The sequence below is a fragment of the Culex pipiens genome, chromosome 3, assembly GCF_016801865.2.
Source record: "Culex pipiens pallens isolate TS chromosome 3, TS_CPP_V2, whole genome shotgun sequence".
NCBI classification, from domain to species: Eukaryota; Metazoa; Arthropoda; class Insecta; order Diptera; family Culicidae; genus Culex; species Culex pipiens.
Window position 1 is genome coordinate 101,898,734 of NC_068939.1, and position 17,354 is coordinate 101,916,087.

A 17,354-nucleotide genomic window follows, 5' to 3' on the forward strand; every position below is an offset into this window, starting at 1 on the left:
GTTGCTCGGATGGCACGCCGGCGGTAAGTTGTGAAAAGTCCTTCTTATAGCGTCGTAGCTCGGAAGGCAACGATTATGTTTCACTTTCTGGTCATATCATCTACCAAGATGAATCCTGACCTTCCCTTTCCTTCCCCTACTAACACAATTCCCCCACTTCCCGTGATGCTTGAAGGAGATGCTGTGGATTCAACGGTCTCATGCGGTGTCAACAGGTATAGAGCGACAAACTCTGTGTCTGATGAGTCTGCAACTTCAACTATCGGACTAACATTCCTACCTTTGTTGAACTGCATCTCCTTGGGGGGGCGCCGGTATTGACTTGAAGCAGAGATCTTCAGGGGTTATACAGTGAGGATGATTAGCTCCCACTAATCATCTGTTGGTTCATTGTGTAACTTCAGCTGATCCGTCAATAACGGAGTAGCAGCTCATTGGCAGTCAACCATGCTCATGCTCATGCTCATGCTCATGCTAAAACTTGATTTGCAAAAAAACACTATTTTTAATTTTTTGATATGTTTTAGAGGACATCAAATACCAACTTTTCAGAAATTTCCAGTCTGTGCAAAAAATCTTTGTGCGAGTTATGAATTTTTGAATCAATACTGATTTTTTTTTTAAATCGAAAAATTGGTCGCAAAAAAATTTTAACTTCATTTTTCGACGTAAAATTAAATTTGCAATCAATCAAAAAGTACTTTAGTGAAATTTTGATAAAGTGCACCGTTTTCAGGTTATAGCCAATTTAAGGTGACTTTTTTGAAAATAGTCGCAGTTTTCATTTTTTAAAATTAGTTCACATGTTTGCCCACTTTTGAAAAAAATATTTTCGAAAAGCTAAGAAAATTCTTTTTATTTTGCTTCTTCGGAATTTGTTGATACGACCTTTAGTTGCTGAGTTATTGCCATGCAAAGGTTTAAAAATAGGAAAATTGATGTTTTCTAAGTTTCACCCAAACAACCAAACAACACACCATTTTCTAATGTCGATATCTCAGCAACTAATGGTTCGATTTTCAATGTTAAAATATAAAACATTCGTGAAATTTTCCGATCTCTTCGAAAAAAATATTTTCAATTTTTTTCAACCAAGACTAACATTTTAAAAGGGCGTAATATTGAATGTTTGGCTCTTTTGAAATGTTAGTCTTGGTTTAAAAATTTTGAAAACTGAAAAACTGCGACTATTTTCAAAAAAGTCACCTAAAAATGGATTTAACTTGAAAACGGTGCACTTTATCAAAATTTCACTTAAGTACAAAAATTAAAATTTAAGAAAAAAAAAAACGATTTCGTAGAGAATTGCTCACATCTGTAATTATTCCCAGATGTAATATTACTACATGTTTTACTGTGTACAATGTACGATATACGAAAAAGTTAACATGTTGATGCCTCTGTGCTCTCTTATGCTAACTAGGTAGGAAAACCAGCAAGCTAAGAACAAGAGAGCACAGAGGCATCGATGTTATCAAAACTGAAGAGTAGTTCCAGTGACTATTTTTTTGGTAACTGTTTGTAATAATATGTAGTATAAATATATTTTTATGCTTCATGATATAATACTAGGCCAATACAAATTTTAATCGTAAGTTTTTCTTTAAATACATTTTAAATGTAAACTTTTCCTATTAGTATGTATGTCCCATATGCATTTTCTTCATGTTTGAGTTAATAATGCAGTTTGGTTCACAATCATGTGTACTTTCAGAAAAAAAACGTTGGTGGTGCCTTCCTCACATTTAGAGGGTGCTATCCAAAATAGACACAAAAGGGCGGTGTTTTTCAGTGTTTTATCAATTTAACTGATTATTCATACCACTAGATTGGGTAGTCAGATCTTCATATTGCAGGCCACTTATGTACTTACAACTTATGATAGGGTAGTCAAAACTCCAATCCGATTCGTGCTCGTTGAAAAGGTTTTTTAATTACCTATCCAAAGATAGGTCGCATAAAAGATCCGGACAACGGTTTTCATCAATATATCATCAGTTCCGGCTTTAAAAAGTGCATAAATTACACTTGCTGCTAATAAGTTTTGATAGGATTGTCAGATCTTCAATGTTTTTGGACGCGTTGGAAAGGTTTTCTGATTACCTGGGAAAATATATCTCAAAATCTGCAGCAGTGGACTGCTGCAGAAAATGTCACATTTTATAACATTTTTTGTAGCAAGCCCGTAGATCATTTTTGCCCGCGTGTAAACATTTCAGGGATCTGCAGTTCTCACCAACACATATAATAGGGGGATGGCGTCGCTATTTTTAGACCACGTTTTCCACTTTTTCTCATCGAAACCGACTACTTTATCGACTTCATTTTGCTGGGCGAGATAGGACGCCGTCTATTTTTAGACGATGACTCAGCACTTTTCCACTCTTGCACTTAAAAAACCAGATGGCAGCACGATGTAACGCCACGTCCCTATTCTGGCACGTCCCCGAGCAACACTCCAGAGAGAACAATATGTTCGCGCTCTGACCCTCACAATTCTTCAATCGTCCATGGCGCGGTGGTAGCGTGTCGGATCAGCCACCTAGAAGTTGATGGTTCAATCCTCGTTCTGTTGAGTTTTTTTTGAAATACAATCAATCAGCCGTCGGTAATGTCGATAATTGTCGTTAACGGGCAAAAATGCCATACCCCTATATCGCAAAAAATGCATGAGGACAGATTTCATGCAGATTCTGATATACTTTCATGCCGCCATGTATCACAATTATGCGACCGCTGGTTGGGTGTAGGTTGCATGAGAAATCTGGGCAAAGTTTTCACCAAAATATCTGAGATCCGGCCTCTAAAAAGTGTATAAATAACACTTAAGTGCTAATAACTTTTGATAGGGTTATCAGATCTTCAATGTTTTGGACTCGTTGGAAAGGTCCTTTCTAAAAATTAAGTGCATGGCGGCTTTTTTTTTACAAAAACTACCCTTTTTACAATCTTGCGAACTTAAGTCAAAATCGTTTTTTTAGCATAACTTTTGAAGTACTTTACTAAACATAATGGTATGAAAATATGACCTATAGGACCTGTAGACGGATCTAAAAACACAGATCCGGACAAAATCGGTCAAGCCAGTTCCGAGAAAAGAAAAAAAAAATCTACGTCCATCCACACACACAGACATTTGCTCAGAATTTGATTCTGAGTCGATATGTATGCGTGAAGGTGGGTCTACGAGGCCTATTTAAGAAGTTCATTTTTATAGTGATTTTATTAGGTTTTACGCCGACTCGATTTGGAGGCTAGAAGGAGTGCACTGTTTACATGGACTTAGCACAGTTCGATGCGGTCGTTGATTTTGTTCGGGGAAATTCGTCGACAATCGACGAAGACCATGTAAACAGTGCACACGAGCTGTCAAATGACGTCACGGCGTAAAACCTAATTAGGTTTTACGCCGACTCGGTTTTTAGGTTAGAAATTTGACAGCTTGGCTGCACTGTTTACATTTTTTGCACGTGTGTCTCTGTAAAAATGTGTGTGCGTGTGCGCTCGTGACGTCACGCTGTAAAACCTAATAGCCTTTCCTTAGTGAGGTGAGGAAGGCAAAAAACACATGAAATGAAGCTTTTTTTCGCGTAAACTTAACACGTAGCCACATGTAAGGGGCAAAATTGCCTTGCTGTTTTTTTGAAAATTGCCTTAGCTGTTTTTTGCGAATATAAGCAGTAAAGGCTTTGCATTTTTTTGTTCTAAATATATATATATATATATATATAGCAAATATTAATAGCATGAGTTTATTTTTCAAATGATAAACTAAACAAACATCAACATTAGCTGCTTCATGGTATCAAAGGTCAAAATCAAAGATAAGCTTCCTTCGTGAAACGACGTAACAGCCATCAAGCCAAGCCTCCCGAGAATTTCTTCTGCAAAACGCGACGGTCAAACTTAACTTAGGATGCCTTGGAAAGATACATATGTGTATGTCTACCTACTTTTTATCTTTATCAATGATGATTAAAAGTTAAGCAATAATGTAGGGTGATATTTTCTGTCAGCATCTATTAAATGAATATTTCTGAATCAATCCACTTCAGTTCTTAAAAAAATAAATGGTCGTACTTTTCGATTTCTGTTTAAATTTTCAAACGCCCATGTTCGCATAAATGTCCCATATGCAAAAACAGCAAGCTAAGAAAAACGCATTTGAAGTTTGTCCCATACATAAGGCTATGTGTTAAGTTTTCGCGAAAAAACTGGATTTCCTCCTGATTTCTGGAACAAAGTACTGGATGTTATAGGCTCTTTTGAAAGAGCACACGATTTTGAACCAAACTGCATCAAAAACTCGAAATCGCTGAAAATGCATATGGGACATTTATGCGATCAGGGGCAGTTAAGTTGTCACCCTAGTGTGCTCCCAAATCAGCGGAAAATTCGCGAACTGCGCCGCTCGCTAAGTTTTCGTAGCGTCTATCTGTGTGTATGCATCTTGGGGAGGAAAATACGATTTGCTTAAAAATAGAAATGAGCTTCTTCATTCACGTACCCTTGTCTAACGAACGTCTTCAGCACAGATGGGTTGAACACTAGGAACACAATCTTTGCCACCGCACGAGAACTTTGTCAGTTTGACGTCGTCGCTTTTGTGGAGGAACTTTTAAAAAGGGTTGATGGAACATTGAAAAAATGTTGTTATTTGATGTTTCGATTAGGCCTTGGTCATATATAAAATTTATTTTAAAAATCTGGTTTAAGTCAATTTTACAGATTTGGCAAGATTGAGATTTAGACAGTTGAAGAGATTTGGATAATTTGGCACAATTTTTAACATGCCTCACAAATCACGTGACATTTTTCATCCTCAGACAATGCAATGCCTGTAATTAGTTCTATTTCAGCAAGCACTTTAAAAAATCTTAGAAAACCGGTTCACACCTGTTAAACGACTCAATGATTTAGTTGTGTAAAATATTTCCACGCGATATGAAAAGTATCAAAAACAAAATCGTAATCTTCATCACCACGTAGGGCGAGCGATGTTTAGATGTTTAGAATTCGCTTTCCGTTTTGTGCTGTTACGACGGTCAGAGGAGATTTCAGCCAGTTTCATTATCAGTTTGCTTTTTTTTGCTGGAATTAGCTGGCGATCGCGAAAAGGTGTGTCGTCATCGGGCTAAACTGGGCGCGCACACTCGTGAGCTTCTATCAGCAGCAATCGTTCACATTCGGTTGTCCAGTTCTGGAGGGTGATAATGGTTATCTTAGCTGTTATTATGTCTTCCGTACACACCACATCACATCACACGATTATGACGGGGTGATGTGTTTGTAAACACATGTGACCATGTGTTTATCCCTGCTTAGGAAGGCAGAGAGTTGGGTTGGCAAAAATAGGTTTTTGATTGTTTTTATTTAAACAATTTCTGTAAAAGCCAATACAAACTGTATCAAATGATTTGTCTTCCAACTCTACCCCTCCCCCCCTTTATTTTTTCATTTAACTAAAAAATAAATAATAACCAAAATAGAAAATAAAAATGATTCAAATTGCGTAATCGTTTACTTTTAAGGGGTTACATTAGGATGTAACAAAAATTACTTTTTGGCGGGCAGCTGGTTCCGGTGGGCATAATGAGCCCAAATCCAAAATATGAGCTTGATTGGACGTAACAGGAGCTGGCGCTCCGCCCTTAAATTTTAAATGGGATTTTACCGGTGAAAATAAATTTTTACAAAAATGTCTATTTTTGAGGCACTTTGGCCACCAAAGCGCATCACTAACGTGTAGGCCAGTTCCTTGCGCATATTTTGGTATATATGACATTGAAGTTTGGAGCATCCTAGAGCTTGGTACAGGCCTTCAAAGTTTGGCATTTTTTCGAAAAATCGACCCCAGCAAATTCAAATGGCGCCTGGGGCGTCGCGAGGTGAGACGCATATCTTTTTCATTTTTTTTTTAAGTTAGCAGTTTCAAAAAACGGGTGCCACGATTTCTCAACACAGTCTTGACCAAATCGGCTCAAAATTTTGATGAAGACTCGTTTAATCAGTCCCGTGTGCATGACGAAGGCCGATTTTTAAAAAAAAACTTTATTTCAAAAAAAAGATAAAAATATTTCTGTGTTTTTCATATATAAAACCGTTAGTTTTTAATTTTTGTTTTTTAAGCAGATTTGAAAAATTGGGCTTCGTCATGTACACGGGATATATCTTGAGAGTCTTCACCTCAAATTTCAGTTAATTTGGTCCATCCCATCTCGAGATATCGAGGCTCGGGGTTTAGAGAAAAACGCCAACAAAGTTTGACAGCCCGCTTTGCGCATGGCAAAATTTAGAGCTTAAATCGATTTTCTACATGTATGTAACCCCTTAAGAAAATATTTTTTAACCATTTTTCCGTATATTCTGTAAATTACTTTTCAATAAAATTAAATATTTTCAAGACATCAAATTAAAAAAATGTGCTGACGTTTTTGACAATCGCGTAATAACAATCTAATCTCATCAAATCGAACACAAGTGCAATCAGTCCGAAGAAAGGTTCAATAACGCCCCATGTTCTTTCCTCTGTCAATATTCATTACTGCAGTAGTTTCGAGCACCCCCGAAATATATTACACTCATTGACGCGGCCAGACCTTCTGCGTTACATTATCCGCAGATTCAGATTGAACGAACCTGTCCAATGGAATATCAACATGGGGAAGAAGGATGCGTGGACATACCATACTGAACGATTCGAGTTATTCACCATCTGTTTTATCCCCTCTTTCTGTGAAGTTTCCCAAATGGATGATTTTTTAATTAAACTATTTGAGTAAAGTTTAATTAAAAAATCATCTATTTGCCCAATGCCCGACCCTTTCAGTTTTGCAGTATTTGCAACCGTTTGAATTTTATTTCAAAATCGTTCCTTGTCTACTTAAAAGTTCCTTACTTTGCTTCACTTGTGCTAATCTTTGCCAAATTGACCCAAAGTCGAGTTTTTTTTTCGTTTAAAGTTATTATTAGACACTGAATTGACCAATACGGATGCAACATTCTACATAACGCAGTGCAGATTGAATCAAGTTGAAACATTGCCTTGTCATCGAGATATTTCATTTTGAAGTTAAAGATGAGAAGGGGAGATAGGGGTAAGATGGCCACCCTAAGGGAGAAGTCTCATATAATTTTTGAAGAACGAAGTTGACTTTATAGTTGTCAGCCACCAAAATAAGTACCTATATCAAATTTATGTAAACAATATTAAATTAGCGATTTTTATGAAAGGTATATCGTATATCACAGTAAGTAATATTGTCGAACCGGTAGTTAACAGCATTTTCGTTAAAAATTGATAGTTTTACTGAAAATGTTTTCCTTATCTACAAATATGTCTCAATAGTCAAAAAATCTTCAAAAATATAACCTACGGTCATCAGGGGTGAAATTGGGTCTGAGGTGAGATTGGGTCATACAAAAATGCTGAAATTTGTATGACCGAATCTCACCCCCAGACCCAATGTCACCCCTGATATCGGTATATCAAATTAAATTTACAAATTACTGGTGGCCGTCTTACCCCCAATTAACTTTTTTTTAAGTATTTTTTGCAAATAGCTCATCGCATTTTTTAAACTTTTCCGAGGGACATAATCTAGGAAAAACTTCAATTTAACATGAAAAAATATTTAAAGAAAGGAATACATATTGTTAGTTAACAAAATTGCCTAAGTTGTAGTCATGAAAATTACAGCCAGTTTCAAGTTGAAAAATTATTTGTTTATTTTAGGTTATTTTTATACTATTTCAAACAATAGGTTTGCAGGCCAAGGGCGAATGATGCTGATGATACCTCTTCAGTTGACGCTTAGGCGAGGAACATCCTGGAAGGAGCGTGACTGACTACGTCCGTAGTCCTGTTAGATCATTCTTGATCAAGACAGTATAGCTCTGGTTCCTTGCAAGTGTCCTATTTTCTTACCTCCACGTTGGCTAGGTTTTCATGATGACCTAGCTGGTAGCCTGTGGTCACGGCTCGTAAACCTTTGACCACCGCAGGTCAGACTCGAGACGGCTAAAAAAAGGGGCGCGACAATGTGGGAAAGGGAAGTAATTTGTGATTGTAGACGGTATTGTTTTGATTCGCAGTATGTTGAGTCAACTGCTGTGGATGTACCTGAAACATCGCACAGCGGGGTTTCTCTTCTTTCCGTTTTTATCTACCATTAGAGAGCCTGGAGCTCGTGGCGCGGGAGCTGTCAAGCGGAGGTGCCTATCTAGCAAAATCCTTTGTCTTTTGCTCGATTGGTACCTCCGTTTGACAGTTCTCGTGCTTCGATTGGTGCTTTTAGTTTGAGATATCCGTTCTCTAATAAGCTCCAGGCTCTCTATCTACCATCTATATTCTGTTTATTTTGTTTCACTGATTCGTCTATTTGTTTTCGATTTTACTTTCTTGATTCTCTTATTTCTCAACGCTTTTCCACTCTATTTACTAATTGATGCTGCTGTAACAAACTGTCTGTTTTCCCTTAATTTGGCAGCGATGTCAATTTTGTTTATCTTTATTTATCTATTTGAATAATTTTTCATCTGCCCTATAAATTGCCCTTATACAATCTAAGCTTGTTTGTTGCCTCTATTTATGTTTATTTCTTTATCTACTTCATAAATTACTATCTTTCTTTTACTATTGATTCTTCAAATAATATTTTTCTTTCACTGTCCATTGTTTTCCATCTTCACCCTTTTCTTTAGAACAAGTGAGGTTCGAGCCCTTACTCAATTTTTGGAATGATCAAAGAATTAACACAAATATTAATATTGTACTTTTGGTAAACTTTCTAACATGCTTAGGACCACAAATTGTAACAAAACACCGCGACAAAAGAAATAGCAACATATAAACACGACTCAACACTAGGAAAGATTTCAGGAGAAAACAATACACAGTAAAATAACAACTAGGGTAGAGGACCCAGTTTTCGCCCTGCTCCAGTTTTCGCCCACCTACTGGATTTAATCTGTATTTAGCAAACTCATACCGTTTTTTGGTTGAATTTTTTATGCAGGTTTACATATTCATTCATTTTTAGTACTAATTGAAACTTTCCTAATGATTTTCTATTGTTTATTAAGTTTTTATAAGCTTTTCAAAAAAAGCCTTACTGCAGCCGCCATATTTTTGTCAATTTACACTACAGCGGGTAATAATGTTAATGAGGGAAAGCAAATAATTTTGTCCGAAAATAATGTAAATGAATAATTCATTAGTTCACTGTATGTCTGAATTTCATGAAAATCTAGTGATTTACCAGTTTTAAACGTTTACCAAAGGTTATTTCAATAAAATAAAGTGGGCGATTTCTGGGGTCATGAAAAAACATGAGATCCAATTTTCGCCCAGGGCGAAATCTAGTATTGTGTTTTCAGATTTTATCTAGAACCAGTTTTCGTTTACCATAAAAACGAATCTAATCGCAGCGAAATGTGCTTGAAAATATATTTGGAACATTCTAGATTATTTTTAAAGGTTAAATAATCATTTTAATTACTTTCATTCATAAGGGGTTTTGGTTCAAATGTTGTAAAAGTTTACTGGTACATAGGAGAACAAATTAAGCAGAGGATGGAGAAGTAGTTACACATGTGCTTTAATATTTTTACTAAGAGGTACTCGATGTTTTATATTGAGTCAATTCGGGAGCAAATGACCCATAGGATGTAATAGTGTAGTTATAATAGACAGAGAATCTCAAAATAAGCAGGATATCTGAAAAAAGCTCCTAGGATTTTTTGAACCTCAATTAATAATATGTACGACAAAATATGTGCACATCAATGAAATTTAGCTTCGGGAACATGTTGTGTATCAATAGGAGACCATATTTGCTAAGCTTTGAGTCATAATTTCATTTGATTTCTGATTTTTGTCGTGGGCGAAAACTGGTTCCAAGGGTGGGCGAAAATTGGATTTAGGGGGGCGAAAATAGGCTCTTCAGAGCACTTTATTAAAACGCAAAATTTTATAAAAAATGAACACGTAAATGATAAAAACCTTGTGGAAACTTAAAATCAAATAGTTTATCAACGTTCTACAACAAATAGAACCAAAAACCATAAATTGTCATCAAATTCTCATCAAATTTCCTAGATTGCCACTATAAAGTGGGCGATTTCTGGGTCCTCTACCCTAGTTTTTGAATTTTAATAAAACAGTTTTTGCTTTAATGAAAGTGGATAGGCACACTATAAATGGTTAGGCGCGCTTATACTTGCATCAAACCCTACGTAATGTACCTCCCCCGGCCGAGTTAAAATGCGTAACCGGAAAAGAAGGTGTGCATGCCAGGCACGAACACTCAAAGCGTGTTCTAGCGTGTTGCTCGTACTGACTCAGAGCAAGGGTGAGATGTAGGTGTAAGGGCAGTGCGTGTTCGTCGGGAACCTGGTGCATAAGATCGGTCAAGGCCCGTTCTTATACTGAAAATTGCGAATTGCGAATATTTCAAACAATAGGTTTGGCAAAGGTGGCTCCATATGCATTATTTAGCATGAACAACAGTATTGCTAATCAATTTGTTAATATTCATAAGTATACTTAGTAAAACAGTGGGGTGGCCGTCTTATCCCGCCTGGCCGTCTTTCCCCCAGCTCCCCTAGCGCTCTCGAGTGACTCCCAACTTCCAAAGGTTCATATATAAAATAAAAATAAGCCAATGTTACGAGGCTTGCAAAAAAAATGTTGGTTAAAAAATAAGTAGCAGTTTTTATGTTACATACTTTAAATTAATAAACTCATTTCAAATGTTCTGAAAAATTTAAATTGAAAAAAAAATTAAAATTATCTTAAGGCATAAAATATGTTGCATACAAAAACGTTAAAAGATAAAACTTCAATAAGCCTAGAATATTTTTTTCACTGTGTCTAGCTAAATGCTGGGAAGTTTTTGAAGGTCTACATACTACATTTTTTTTAAATAAAAAAGCCGAAAATTACTGTTGTGGTAAAAAAATGTGTAATAAGTTAAATACAGTTTGAAAGGTTGACTATAAAGTATTTCACACAAATATTAAGCATGAAATGATCGGCTGGCGGTTGTAATGTTCATTTGCTTATTAGTGGTGTTAACTAATGGATAATTTTTAAAACAATTTTCTAGCTATCTGTCTAGAACATTTGACACCTTTAACAATGCTTACCCACATTTCCTTCATTTAACAAATTTTAGTTATGTTCCCTTGCAAATCATTCGATGTAGAATATAACAAAACCCGTAACTAAACATTGTAGAATTGTATACATTTTACTCATAAGAATCATTGCATGATGCTTGGACTGCTGAATGTTAAAACTGATATTTCATACCTCAATCAGTTAACAAACAAATTGTAACGTATGTTGTATTTTTCCACACAGCTTACAAGTTCCAGGAGAACTTGATCCGGACGATGATCCAAATTGAGAACACATTCTTCGAGCTTGGACGATCCTGCACGCGGAACTGTCTGATCATCTGCGATCGTGGCGTGATGGATGCCAGTGCTTGTATGGCTTTACTATCTTGTCTTCTTACAAGTTGGGTGTGTTACAACCTTTGTCCATTGCAGTCGTCTCCAAGGAAAAGTGGGAGCGAATGCTGAAGACCAACACCTGGAACCCGGTGGAACTTCGCGACAACCGGTACAATCACATCCTGCACATGGTGTCGGCGGCCAACGGAGCCGAAGCGTTCTACTCCACCGAGGATCACGCGTGCCGCTCGGAGGGTGTCGACCTGGCGCGAGAGTTGGACTACAAGTCAGCGGCGGCCTGGATCGGCCATCCGTACTTTGATGTAATCGACAACTCGACGGATTTCGAAAACAAGGTCAATCGTATGATTGAGTGCGTGTGCCAAAAGCTTGGCATCGATACCGGGGACCGGTTGCTGACCACGTCCAAGAAGGTCAAGTTTTTGGGTAATGCTGGGGTGAACACGAGTGAAGTGAGTGTGGTTATTAATGACAATTTCCGTCTTGCAGTTTCGGAGCTGCCGGTGGACTCGCTGTTCCCAGCGTTCCAGGACTTTGAAGTTGTCCACCACTATCTGCAGTCGGCTGGTCCGCGCGTGCAGGCTAGGTTGCGGAAACGTGGCCAGAACGGCCACTTTAGCTACATCCACACGATTCGCCGTCCACATCTGCACGGTCAGTCGATCGAGGTGAAGACCCAGCTTACGCACCGAGACTACCTGAACATGCTGACGCAGCGCGATGATGCTCACTTTACCATCTACAAGAAGCGTCGTTGCTTCCTGGTCAACAATCAGTACTTCCAGGTGAGTGGAAAACTTTGTGATGACCCACGGTGTCTAGATTAGCGTAACCTGGGATGAATTGGGACCACAGTCTGACTAGGGACAGCAGTTTTTAGAGCAATTAAATATTTCTGATCATAAAAAAAAGATCGGGTGGTTCTGTTACAGACATGTCCAGTATAACAAAGAACAATGGATAATTAAAAAAAGGATGTTAAAGCTGGATCTGCAAAATCTGAATTGTGGCCTTTTCTGTAGAAACGTAAATTTTCTTTCCTAGTATCGAAAACCATTAATTTCGATACCCATATTGCTCAAACTCGCACACCCTTTTTAAAACAGTCTGCTCCGTTCGTGTGGTTTATGCGGATTCTAGTCTAGTTTTACTGAATTTTCATCTACTGAAATTTCAGTAAACGATTCAGTAAATCAGACTTTATATCCTTTCGTAGCATGGCCCGAATGATGTTGCGTAGGCAACGGTTTACAATTTCCTGTAGTTTCGACGTGTTTTGTCTCAAGTCTCACTCCCATAGAGCTACAGCCCTCCCTCATATTCGGAACAGTTTACAGATCGGCCAATGTTCAAAAAATCATAGTAAATCAATGATTGAACTTAATGATTCGCTTTTACCTTCATTTAAAGCTTTTCTTGCGATCTTTCGAATGCTGTATCGAACAACTGCAAATTTTAACTTTTATATCAAGTTTTTGAAGAAAAACTTTGACCCTTGAAATCCACAAATTCGGAACACTTTTTTCTTACGGATGTAAACAAACTTTGGTTCTCTCCATGAGACATAATTTTTTACAAAATAATGACTTCAGGCACTTACACCAACAAAACTTATGCTTAGTTATGTTTTATAACTGGTCTGATAACTTTTTTTGTAAAAATATCAGTGCAAATCAGGTGTTCCATAATTGTGGGAGGCACAATAACATTCCACAATTATGAAACAGGCAATTTGGAGGCAGTGTTTTGCTGCTCTGGATAAAATAGTCTTGAAAAGAGGTTTTTTATTCAAAAAGTGCTACTTTTACCCGTGAAATAGCAAGAGAATGTCCAAATGAAGGTCCTAAAAATAGTAGGGTCGACAGAAAAGCTGCATTTGGCATGTTGTTGACAAATTACCACAAAACTGTTCCGAATTTGTGGGTGTTCCGAATATGTGGGATGACTGTACACTAATTTGGAGTTAAATTTCGCAGTTTTATGCATAATTGATTTGTTTTGAGTGTCGCAAGGAGATGTTGTGACCCGCGGAAGCATCTTTTTTCTTCTTGATCTGCGTGGATATGTCAAGGTTGGGACAAAGTGGATTTATAAAAAAAAGCAGTCTATCCTGCTCACATGGCAATGTTTATATTTAACACGCTTTCCGGTTTAAGAATGGGTGAGGGTTGGTATTTCGTCCAAACAAGCAAAGTTGGAGTGTTTCATTACGGTTACCTAAGCTTCCTCGTTGGCCAAATGCATAGGCAATGAATTATTACTCCACACAGTTCACGCTGCTTTCTGGGTCCACAGCATTCCCAGAGTATTCATTCCGGACGCGTCCTTCCACTTGAGTTATCTACGTGCGCATGTATTGCGTGTACGTACACGAAAAAAAGTGAGGTTAAATTTTGTACCGACCAGCAAATCAAATGGTGTGTTAGTGTGCGTGAGAGCGGGCTTAGATAACTCTCTTCTCTTCAGTGTTATTTACTGACTGGAATCTCCAAAGCTCGAGCTTCAAGTTCTCCGACTGTTGCGACCTGGGAACACTGGCTGTTTGGTAACCGCGCGCTTGTTTGACAGTTTCTCCGATGTCATTCAACAATAATGTCATTCCCTGATTCCGGTTTCATTATCAATTCATCTTTACGACTGAATAAACGTGTTTTTTTAGTTTTTATTAAAAATACTACGCGTCTTTTTTGTGATCTCGTTGATGGTCCACCAAAAGACTACCAGTTCGTAAAACCGACGCACAAGATTCATCCTAATATAGGGGTCATTCCATGCCACTAGCAGGCGACACTATTTTAACCGGGAACCCCAGTGGCTGGATGACGGCTACTTGAGTGCAAGTCCGGGAGAACAATGTCTATGTCCTGGGTTTACCGTCGCACTATTCCCTTAAACTCCAACCGCTTGAGGCGGTTGGCTTTCAATCGCACTGCTTTGGTGAGTGTTGCCATCAACGGCTTCCATAACACCGAAATTGTACCACTGAATCACTTTAACTTGGCGATGTTGATTTCGGGCTGGCAGACGACGTCGTTAATGCTAGGACTGTATGTAAATAAATAAATAGAACTATTTGGAAAAGTTTGGAAAATGATGACGGCTTAAAATTAGTTTTAAAACAAATGTTGATCCTCGCCTCTCCCTGTAAAGATCCACACAGTCCAGCCTAGGAGAGACAACTGGCTGACGAAAAGGCAATGTGCGCTTCTTTGTAAGCTGCAGCTTTGTTCTCTGGTCGTGTTTTGAGAACAAGCGCAAAATTCTTTTATAGTTGCGTCGGTCCACCACTTCCCCTCTTTTTCGCATACGTTGCTTGGATGATTTTCCCCTAAAATTTCGTACTTGACATTCCCGTCCGTGTTTGGGAAGCGCTCATTTTGCTTGCAAATTCTCTGCATTTTGCAATCTATTTCGCAAATAAGGAAAGTCTAATAGAAAATTGCTGAATAAATTTCGAATCGAATGGTGCAATTTTCAGTAGCCATCGGTATACCTTTGGGCTCCGTAGAAGACTGACAAAGACATGACAAATTATCAAATAAAATGACCTCGAAAAATCCAACATCATGAATACACATTTTTTAATTCCAATTTCTCATTTACAGATGGACATCTACAAGGAACCGGGGCATCCAAGGTAAGCTTCAATATATTTTAGTATAATGTAAAAGCAGCACCTTTCTTACAACGAAGCGTAAATCACGTAACACGCTTTCCCCTGCTTACCCTCTCGCCGTAGATGCAAAGGACTGATCCTGCTGGAAACGTACACCTCGCTGAGTGGCGACAAGCTGAAGTGCATCCTACCGAAATTCCTCAACATCGTGAAAGAAGTGACCGGCCATCCGGACTACTCCATGTTCAACCTCTCGCTGAAGGAGGACTGGAGCAATACGAAAAAGTTCTGTTATTCGCTTCACGGTAAGAAAACCGTTTGCTGCCACAGTGCCAACTCCGACACTGTCCCCGGCGACGACGGTGACGAGTAGAATTGTGGTGTCTTTCAATCTTTCTCTCATTTTTCTCTACGTGATCAATGTTGAGCCCTGTTTTTGTTTCTGTTTCCCCTAAAGCCTGCATTTTTTGATAAGATTATCAAACTATTTATCGTACGTGGGGGAAAGCATAATGGAGTCTTTTTTTTAATCAGCACAACTCTGATGCTTTCCCCATGTCGATCATGCTTGTGTTGAACACAATTGAACCTATCCAAACAACTAACCATCTTCTTTTTTACATGATAACGAAAACGTTTCATCTGAACCCTTTTTGTAATTGTAAGGCTAACCCAATATTTTAGAACACTCTATTCTATTGTATTCAGATTGTATTTAGATCCGTTTTTTATCCTTTTCTTGTGTAGTTTGAGTAAATTGTTGCATTTGACCAACTTTTTAACAGAGCATTACATTGTTGTAATGTGACTTATTTGTATTCAATCAAGACAGTTTTTACGTAATCATTTATCTTTTCAAATCACCGACCACTATTGCTACCTAGTCCTTCATGATTATACCCAGGTTGCGAACACAAGCTCACTTGACTTGTCTACAAAATCATGTCATAAGTGTGAGACACACAAACATCCACCAGCTTGCTTCAGATTAATCAAAATTGTTCCTGTTTTCTTAGTTGTGATTGGCAAATTTCTTAAAATTACCGTCAAATTTCTGTTTTCTTTTCTTTTCGTTTTCAACGATTCTAGATCAAGATGAAGGTGAGTTTAGATCAAATGGACACTCGCATAAAATGATCAATGGTAAAGCATAATTTGAGTAGGAATTTCGAACCACACCCTCCGCCCACACTTGCTTCCTCTAGTAACGATATTCCCCTAGTTGTGAACGTTTCTGTTCAATTTTTTTAAAATTGTTTTGTTTTTGTCGAGGCGAATGTGATTTTCAACTATTCAAAAAAAAAACTACCCATTCAAAGTATCTTTCCCTCCAAATGTTTATATATTTTAGTATTTGTTTTACCCTCCTGTGAACTGTAAATTGTAAATTGATATTTCGTAGATCAGCTACCTCTTACACATACAAAAAAAATAATAGTGAAAAAAGCATACATTGGTTATCTTTGTATTTTTCTGTCTGCTCAAAATTATTGCCTACGGAAGAAAATGTTAAACATCTTGGTATATAAACACAATCGTTGCAGTTTTATACAGGTAAAAAGTATATTCATAACAGCTGAAACAACTTCAGAAGAACATTACTTAAAGGTGCACTGCGCTAGCTACTTAAGCAAGGATCTTGATACTTAATGGAACTAGACAGCATAAAGCAATTGTCTCGCAAAACTGTAAGTACCTTACAGAATCTCAAACCACAGCACGACCATTCCTTTATGTTGTCTTACTCCTTGAAAAAAAAAATCGCCGGAATGAAGCCACCACTTCTGGCGATTAAAAAAACAACAAGTAGAAGCTTTAATCAGAGTGAAACGATGCAAGGGTTATTCAAAACAAGAAAAATATAGAAAAAGAGTTATTGCGTATTTTTTCTACTAGTCCTGGTACTTAAAGCAGCAATTTTACAGCAGAAAATGTATTTATAGGCTTTGTTTGATTTGAATGTAAAATTTTGATCCAATTGGCGCGCGTACAGGAGTGCAAAATTCGTATTTTTTTCTGTTAGTCAAAGTGACCGATAGTACTGACACCGCAAACTAGCAAAAGACAGAGCAAATCTATTTTTTCAGGACTAAATCATACAAAAAACACAAGAATGGTGAAGCAAGCATAGGAACAACAAGAACAATACCAACTATCTCTGTTATGAATGTATTTTATATTAAAATATGAGCCTATTTTCTGAGTTTTCGCGCATAACTTGTGTTGGAAAGCAATGATGATCCTTATAAATACATAA

General features: G+C 37.6%; 1 protein-coding gene across 5 annotated transcripts in view; it reads left to right on the top strand.

Annotated features, from left to right (window-relative positions):
* The window catches only part of LOC120418851 (TRPL translocation defect protein 14), a 44,271-nt gene extending 26,917 nt beyond the window's left edge, over positions 1–17,354 (top strand). For 4 of the 5 annotated variants that reach the window (XM_039581374.2, XM_039581379.2, XM_039581381.2 and 1 more), the window contains 5 exons: positions 11,366–11,494; positions 11,557–11,907; positions 11,971–12,266; positions 15,087–15,118; positions 15,221–17,354. In XM_039581374.2, coding sequence (XP_039437308.1) covers positions 11,366–11,494; positions 11,557–11,907; positions 11,971–12,266; positions 15,087–15,118; positions 15,221–15,470 — 1,058 coding nt within the window. In that variant the 3' untranslated portion in view covers positions 15,471–17,354. The remainder of the gene's footprint in view (positions 1–11,365; positions 11,495–11,556; positions 11,908–11,970; positions 12,267–15,086; positions 15,119–15,220) is intronic. The other variant, XM_039581375.2, reaches the window with a different exon arrangement.